This window comes from Vicia villosa, linkage group LG5 (genome assembly GCF_029867415.1).
Source record: "Vicia villosa cultivar HV-30 ecotype Madison, WI linkage group LG5, Vvil1.0, whole genome shotgun sequence".
In the NCBI taxonomy this organism is placed as follows: Eukaryota; Viridiplantae; Streptophyta; class Magnoliopsida; order Fabales; family Fabaceae; genus Vicia; species Vicia villosa.
Genome location: NC_081184.1, coordinates 16,590,657 through 16,599,012, shown reverse-complemented (window position 1 = coordinate 16,599,012; position 8,356 = coordinate 16,590,657). Strand labels below are relative to the sequence as shown.

General features: G+C 33.6%; 1 protein-coding gene across 2 annotated transcripts; it reads right to left on the bottom strand.

Moving 5' to 3' along the window:
- Positions 1-364: 364 nt before the first annotated feature.
- On the bottom strand, positions 365-8,092 carry LOC131601412 (disease resistance protein RUN1-like). Of its 2 annotated transcripts, XM_058873227.1 has the most exons (8): positions 7,369-8,091; positions 6,887-7,261; positions 5,592-6,648; positions 4,920-5,374; positions 2,901-4,005; positions 2,362-2,637; positions 1,415-2,179; positions 366-994 (listed from the first exon to the last, which is right to left on the bottom strand). In XM_058873227.1, exons 1-8 carry the CDS (start codon positions 7,407-7,409, stop codon positions 539-541), a joined length of 4,530 nt encoding a protein of 1,509 aa, XP_058729210.1. In that variant the 5' UTR covers positions 7,410-8,091; the 3' UTR covers positions 366-538. The 2 variants fall into 2 exon arrangements, with proteins under 2 accessions (XP_058729209.1, XP_058729210.1); XM_058873226.1 differs by having other exon boundaries at positions 365-994; positions 6,887-8,092.
- Positions 8,093-8,356: the final 264 nt, after the last annotated feature.

Below are 8,356 nucleotides of genomic sequence, written 5' to 3'. Positions count from 1 at the left end.
AATTTTTCCTAAAGCTAACTTTATTTCACTAACTTATTATTTTATTTTATTTAATTTTTCTTAACCCACATTTTCAAAAAATACCTCTTTTTTCTATCAAATTAATAGCATCATTTTTTTTAATTAATTTTTAATCATCAACTAACAACAAATAACCACATTTTTTTCATTATTAATCTTTTTACCTCTTTCTGTTTTGGAAGTGGGTTTTTTTTGGGTTGTAATTGGCGGAATAACCCTTATACTCCTGTTTGTTTTGGAAGTGGGTTTATTATAATATTTGCCTACTAAAAAAATATTATGTTGATCATTGAAAAATATAAATCAATTTTCATCAATTTGAAAGTTGTTTATTATAATATTTGCCTACTAAAAAAATATTATGTTGATCATTGAAAAATATAAATCAATTTTCATCAATTTGAAAGTACTAAACCCTCATTCTCATTTGATGTAACCATTGAGAAATTACAATATCAACACCTCAAATCATGTTGACATAAAACTGTATTTTAGCTACTTGTTGCACTGACCTGAATTATGTTCTATTCTCAACAACAATAACATCCTCCCTATCTCTGGTATTGTGGTGCTCCATTTCTTTGTTGATTGATTCATCATACAAGAGAGATACTGTTGTCTTTTCTACAATAAATCCATCCGCAAAAACAATCATAACCTCCACTTTGTTACCGGGTTCTAGATTTGATGTTATGCTCTGCCAGTCCTCATCTTCAAAGGAGGTTAGTGTCTCTCTTTTATAAGCCTGAATGGTTGTTTTTGTGTGGTTTATGATCAACACACCTAGGCAACCTTCTGATGTCATGTTGTCTGATGAAGTACGATATACGATGAACAACATCACACTCTTCAAGTTACGCCCCTTCATTTTTGGGAGATCAAATTTTATAGAACAACCTTTGCAACTGAAGGTTAACCATTCGGAATTATGGTCACCGGGGAGAAAAAGCGAATCCGAAAACCCATCTGCAGTCTATATAATGAACAAAATGTTTATATCATAATATTAAAAAACTTAGAGGATAAAAGGAAAAAATTCATTAAGTTTGTGTATATGTTTATCTTCCCTACTTTTGATATGTAAAATTATATATTCTATTTCAAAATATATGATCATGTAATTTAAGTAGAAATAAAACTGAAGTGGTTTCATAAAAAATTGAAGAAAAAAAAGTACTTTTTCTCTTGAAAATGTACTGAGCTTGTAATTTAATTCTTCAATAAAGATTGAATTAATCATGGAGTAATTCACATACTACTTATGTAAAGTGAGTTTGAAAACTTCAAAATTGGTGTCTAAATTAATATTAAGAATGACATAATTTCTTGGAAAAATGTAAGGAACCAAAATTCTAGTTAACTTTAAAAGTAGATACATGGGAGATATTCAAACCTGTAAAAGAATGTCTTCGGTAATATTGGAGACTTGGCATTTCATTCCCATTTGTATTAAGAGAGATTTCAAGTAACTCTTTGACCCCGAAATGCCAACTAGAGCAAGGGAATCATCGGTTGAAGGAGAATCATACATATCAGAGATCTCTGATGTAGTTACACTTGGTTCTAATTTCAGACAATCTTTGCCTTTTAATACATCCAAAATTCTTGCTACAACTTGAGTTAGTTCTAGATCTGAGCCACACTCCAAACTAAGACTTCTAAGAGATGACATGGATGCTGATGTTTGACCTAGGGATAGCACATTGTTTGTTGGTGAGATCCAAGACCAAATAAGTGAAGGAAATACATCACGGGAAAATCCTTCAAAGCCGCATAAAGAAATAAATCCAATGCTTTTGGATCTTACTATTGAAAAGGGCACTTTTGTTATAGCAGTCTTATCTGCGATCAAGGTTGTCAATGATTCCATTTGTTCCAAGTCCTCCTCCAATTCGTCAATCATGGAACATCCTGAAAGAATCAAAGTTTCGAGAGATTTTAATTTATAGATGCTTCTCGGAAGTTTTCGAAGACCTGTGCAATCTGTCAAATTTATCAGAAGAAGTTTCTGGAGAGATCCAATGCTATGGGAGACCATAGACAACCTTGGACAGTCTTTGAGTACTAGCTTTTCAAGATTAGGCAAGTATGAAAAGTCTGGGGTTTCAGTCAAATCATGAGAATGACTAAGATTAAGAATTTTTAGATTCTCTAGCATCTGCAAGAAAATAAAACCACAGGAGAATAATAAGAGAAGTATAGAGGTCAATTAAAGTTACACATGTGCAGTTAACATGCCATGCCTACTATTTGTTATACTATTATATTTACGGAACTGTTTGAGGAAAATATGATTAGTAAAAAAATAATCATAAGCAAAATATTAAAAAGAAACTGTACCAGGCTCTCTTTCCATATCTGTTTGAGATTGCTATGTTTTAATTTGATGACAACTAGACTTCCTTGTTGAAATTCTGCAGGAGTGTAAGTTGATGGAAATCCACGCCAGCACAACCACCTAAGTTCTCCTGAAAGATATTTAAAATCTCCATTAAGCTGCACCCCAGCAAGTTGAAGCAATCTGAGTTTATTCATCTTCTCAAATGCTTTGGTATTCAGACAAACTATATCTTGTTTTGGAAACTCTAAAGCCAGTCCCTTGAAAGCTTTTGTTCCCTGAAATTGAAAAAATAAAAATGAGAAAAACTGAAAACGAATAGCTTTTATATGTGATAGCTAAACATAACATAATCTATAGTTTTAACATTTGAAACTCGTAGTTAGCAAAAATTAAAACTATATTTCATATTTCATTTGGTAATTAAGAATCCAAAGGAATGTTAATAACTGATTCATCGATGTTTAGCTCTCGTCCTTTACTGTTGTATTTTTCAGTAACATATCTAAACCGTACAAGAAATTTTCCAATAAGTAATTACCTTCTGCTTTAATAATATATCAAACACTTCATTACGGCGCCACACCCTACTACGGTCCTCAGGATCAAATGGCGATTCCTCATATATTATTTGTCTTCCCATGTCTCTCAACAAATCATGCGTTCTAAGCTTGTTCCTATTGTCAACAGTTACAAGGCTTCGCTCTACAAGGACTTTGATTCCAATATCAGCAAAAAACCCACACCCATTTAATATTTGTATTACATCATTTTTATCCATCCCAATAAAGAAACAGGCTACATCAAGGAATATTTGTTTCTCTGTAACATCTTTTAAACCATCGAAGCTTATTTTTAGCTTCTTCTGTACTTGATCATGTGGAATACATTTGAGTTTCTCCAAAACTTTCTGCCACTCTGTTATTTCACAGTCAGACAAATAGGATCCAAGAACTTCAAGTGCCAGTGGCAATCTCCCAGAATAAGCAATCACATTTGTTGAATGTGTAGCAAAATCCTCTGCTGGACTTGGTTGCTTGAATGCATGCCAACTGAAAAGCTCAAGAGATTCACTTTCGCCCATTTCTTCTAATTTATACACATTATCAACTCTACACAAATTAAGAAGATGCAAGTCTCTTGTAGTGATGATTATTCTACTCCCCGGACCAAACCATTTGTGGCTTCCACACAAAGCCTTTATTTGGTCCAATTCATTTACATCATCAAGCACAAAAAGCACCCTATTCTGGGAGAGTCTTTGCTTTAACATATTTTTCCCTGACTCGATGTCACTTATCTTGAATGTTGTTGTTTTGTAAACATCACAAAGCACCTGTTGCTGTAGTGAAACTCTATCAGTATTTGTCTCCCAAAATTCCCTTATATTCAGAAGGAAGCTCCTTCCCTCAAATTTGCTCCCAATTTCATTAAAAATTGCTTTGGCAATGGTTGTTTTGCCCATACCCCCCATTCCCCATATCCCTAGAAGTAAAACATCTTCTGATTTTTCAATGTTTAATAGCTTAGTTGCAGCTTGCACCCGAGATTCTACTCCCACTGGATGTTCAGCAACGAATAATTGTGTCCTATCTAGCAAATGAGTAACATGTCTAACAATATTCTTGACATCAGCACTTTCATTCCTATAAAATATGAACCAATAATAAGATGCACGATCAATTGTATGTATATAAGCATTCTTCAACATACGCTTCAGTCAAAAGAGGAGGGAGAATTATATGCAAGTATATGTGCATAATTTTACAAGAAAAATCAAAAAACTGCATCGCAATGGAAAATGAAAGAAACACAAGCATTGATAAACCAATAATCTTCTGTTATTTATTAGAAGTTGAGTTAATTAAGTTTAGCATGACTCAGTGTAACTCTTTATTGTTGAGTTTAAGAATCTCTAGTAAGTTTGTAAATTCACGTGCATGTACTAATATAATTAGTATTTTGAAAGCCTCAAATACCCTTCTTCGGCATAATTTTGCTTTAGTACAAACCCACCATATCCTACAGTGTCGTGAGTGATTAATTTAAAATGCCACCTCAATAATACCGTACAGCCAACATGGTATTGGGTCTGCAAATCCGTATAGTTAAGGAAAGTTAAGAATAAAAGACTGACAAATTTGAGATAAAGATTCATGGCTTCCACAAGTAACTCATTACAAATCTAGAAATGGAAAATTCGATAATTTAGGAACACCTACCTATCTCTGAAATTTCTAGAGATCGACCATAGAGAAAATAATAGATATAAGCTAAAAAAGCATGTTTATACTATATAAAAACTGATTTCGTTTTTAGAGTTTTATCATGTAAAACAAAATTTAGTTCATATATATGTTCACAAGAGAAATGCTAAGGTCACACTTTCATATTTTGTTATTATTTTCAAAAACTTCAATAAATATCTAGAGAATTTTAAAACTTAAGCCTTTAAAAGAGTGATTTTTAAAATAGACACAAATATCATTACCCATCATGGCCTATAAATATAAAGAATTGCAAACAATTCTATAAAAGAAAATAGTAAAATAAAAATAACCTGGAATCAAGGAGGACAAACCCTGCTATGCCACAAATATCAAAGAGTTCTCTTCTCCAATTACTCTTTGTGGATTCATCCAATGAGATTGTTGATATAAGATCATCAAAACCTTTCCCAAACTGACCTTCTTGATGACGTACATCTGAGGGATCCACCTCATAGAACACTGGCACAACCACCAGACCCTTGCTTTTGCCAATTTCCATGATCTTCTCCAACTCTACCATACACCATCTTGAATTAGCATAATTTTCAGACAAAACAACTATAGATATTCTAGACCTTCCAATTCCTCGCAACAGTGATGTTGAGATCTGATCTCCTCGTTGAATCTCATCATCGTCTTTGAAAACATGAATCCCCGCATTTTGGAGAGAGGAATGCAGATGTGAAATGAATTTCACACGACTGTCGTTCCCTCTAAAACTCAAGAACACGTCGTACCTCTTTTGCTGAAACATCAAAGGAAAGTAAAAAATGAAAATCACAACTTATATATATTGTAGCTAAAATAATTGATGTCTCTGACACATCTTAAACTATGAAGTTACCAACAATTTATTTTGTCACAAATTTTCAATTATTTTACTAATCAACTTTTGCGGTTCTTGTAATGGTCGTGAAACCAATTTTGAACCAACAGATTTCCACATACACACTACCACTCACCTGATCAGGCACATTTCTAGATTTCCTCTTAATGACATCTCTTGCCATGGCTTGTAGCATAACATGCATTTGAAGCTTGTTATTCTCGTCAATGGTTACAAGGCTTTTGTCTTCAAGGAGGCTTATTTGAAGAGTTGCATATTGTGTTGACTTGGATAATGTTTGGAGCACATCATTTTGGTCCATCCCATTAAAGAAACATGCTATATCAAAGAATATTTGTTTCTCTTCATCACTCAAATCATTAAAACTCTTTTCAAGAGCTTTTAGTAGTTGTGGAACTGGAATGGAAAGTCTTTCGAGACTCCTCAACACACCCTTCCACTCATGTACTCCCTTTCCATTCAAAAAGGACCCAAGCTCTTCAAGAGCAGGAGGCAATCCCCCAGAATAGGCAACTACCTGTCTGCAAAGTTCTCCAAAATCCCCTCGAGGAGTTGTTGTTTCTCTGAATGCATTTAAATTAAAAAGCTCAAACGATTCACTTTCGTCCAATTCTTTCACTTTGTATATATGGTCAACTCCGTGCTCCTTAAGTAGATGCCTATCTCTTGTCGTGATGATTATTTTGCTACCTGGACCAAACCATTCACGACTTCCAGACACAACATTTAGCTGCTCCAATTTATAAACACCATCGAGTATAATAAGTACCCTTTTATGTTGAAGCTTTTCTTTTATAGACACTTTTCCTGATTCCATTGTAATAGATATTTTTATCTTTGTTTCTAATAATCTGTCCATAGCAGAAATTTTCTTTTGCAAAAAATAATAACCATTCCTTTGTTCCCAAACTCCCCTGATATCTTTGACAAAGATCTTGTGCTCAAAATAAGGACCAATCAGATCATAAATAGTTCGGGCAATGGTCGTTTTACCAATCCCTTCCATCCCCCATATCCCTAGTAGGAGAGGATGATTTGATTGTTTCAATAGTTGAATCACATCTTGTGTGCAAGAATTTATTCTCTCTCCATAAAAAAAACTGGACACGTCTCTCTTGTTTAGCACAGCAGTAACATGTTCAACTACCTCCTTAATATATTCACTTTCATTCCTGTATAATATATGAACAAAAAATGATTATATATTGCATAACAATTCTCCAACATGGCCATAAGTCTAAAGAAAGAAGAAACTAATAAGGTGAGAGGTGTAAATTAAAATCTCAACTATTTAAAAAAAGAATTTCAATCTACTAATTGAACAATCAAATCAAAACATGTAATATTAAAAAGGTCATCAAGATCGTATAACCTAATTTCGAATCATGCAAGTTTCGACTTTAAAATCACCTGAAACTTTCTTGGAAACTTTCTTTGAAACTTTCTTTGAAATATAGTAATCTAGTAGAGTGTTTGGTAGCTTTATTGAACGCTGCTAGCCAACTCATGAACTTGTCTTCCTCTTTGGAGATTTCCTCTATCCATACTCTATCCAAAAAATCATGAAACGCCCTTCCATACATACCTTCTTCCATGTTTACGAGAAAAGGCAGAATAATAAGACCAGGTGTGGTACGACAATATTTGGTTATCTCTTCCAATTCTTGAAGACACAACCTTGAGTTAGTATAACTCTTTGAAAACATGACTATTGCTATTTCGCACTCTCCAATTATATTCAGTGAAGACTCTGATAATGGTTTTTCTTGATATGTAGTTGTAAGCCTGTCATAGTCCGCGCAAAAGAGAATTTCAGAATCTGAAGCAAGAGCCGTATGGAGACTTGAAACAAAAGAGCTACAATAATCTATGGCATGGAAACTCAAATATACACTATTCCTCTTCCTTGTTGGATTAGTAGTATCAGTATCATCAGTAGTAGAAGATGCAGGTTGGAATTTGCGGCGGCTATAAAAGCAGGAAGAGAAGCAAGACATGGATTGGATTTTGATGAAAATTGGGCAAAGTGTGAGAGATGAATCTGAAATTGATCAAACAAAAAGAAGAAGAAATCAACTGAAATGAAATGATTGAGTCAAAAGTCATCCCAATAAACTATAGAATGTTGCATACACTTGACAACCTGCAAATAAAGTAGAAAATTATAATGATTGACTAATTTTGGAATTGACAAAAGAGGCCTTATCTGCGACTGTTTCTTGTAGTAGCTTGTTGGAGAAGATGATGAGGTGGTGTGAATATTAACAAGATTGAACCCTAGAAATTGAAAATTGGGGGAAGCTTGTAGTCTTCCACAATATCCCCACATGTTTGAAGTAATGTCTCTGTGAACATTATCAGTAGTATATGATATTGGAGTTTGAACACTATCGTTATATAATATTGGAGTTTATATGGAGTAGTGTGATGATATGAGGTAAGAATGAGAAATTCATCCAATAGATACAACCCTCTGGCAGGCATTTTGGTAACTACTGCCACTGATGGTAGCTGGGAAATATAGTCTCTTATGGCGCGAGCAGTCTCCATCTCCAAGTGCACCGTTGCTCTTGGGATCGCTTCGATTTAAATGAGGGAAATATAGCTAGAGATTTTAATGGAGGGAATGAAATGAGAGGGGGAGGAGATTTAATTTTAGTTTAAACTAGTAATATACCCGTGCGGACGGGTAAAAATTATTTAGTAGTATAAAATTATACTATAAATTAAGAGTTATTTTTATGCATATTTAGTTGCAAATTGAGAATAAAAATTTTGTGTCTCAACTAAAGACAAGTTTTAATTTTAAAAAAAAAGGTATTTTCCTGATAATATCCCGTGAGAAAAATAAAAATTTTGACATTTGAAAATAAAAATTTT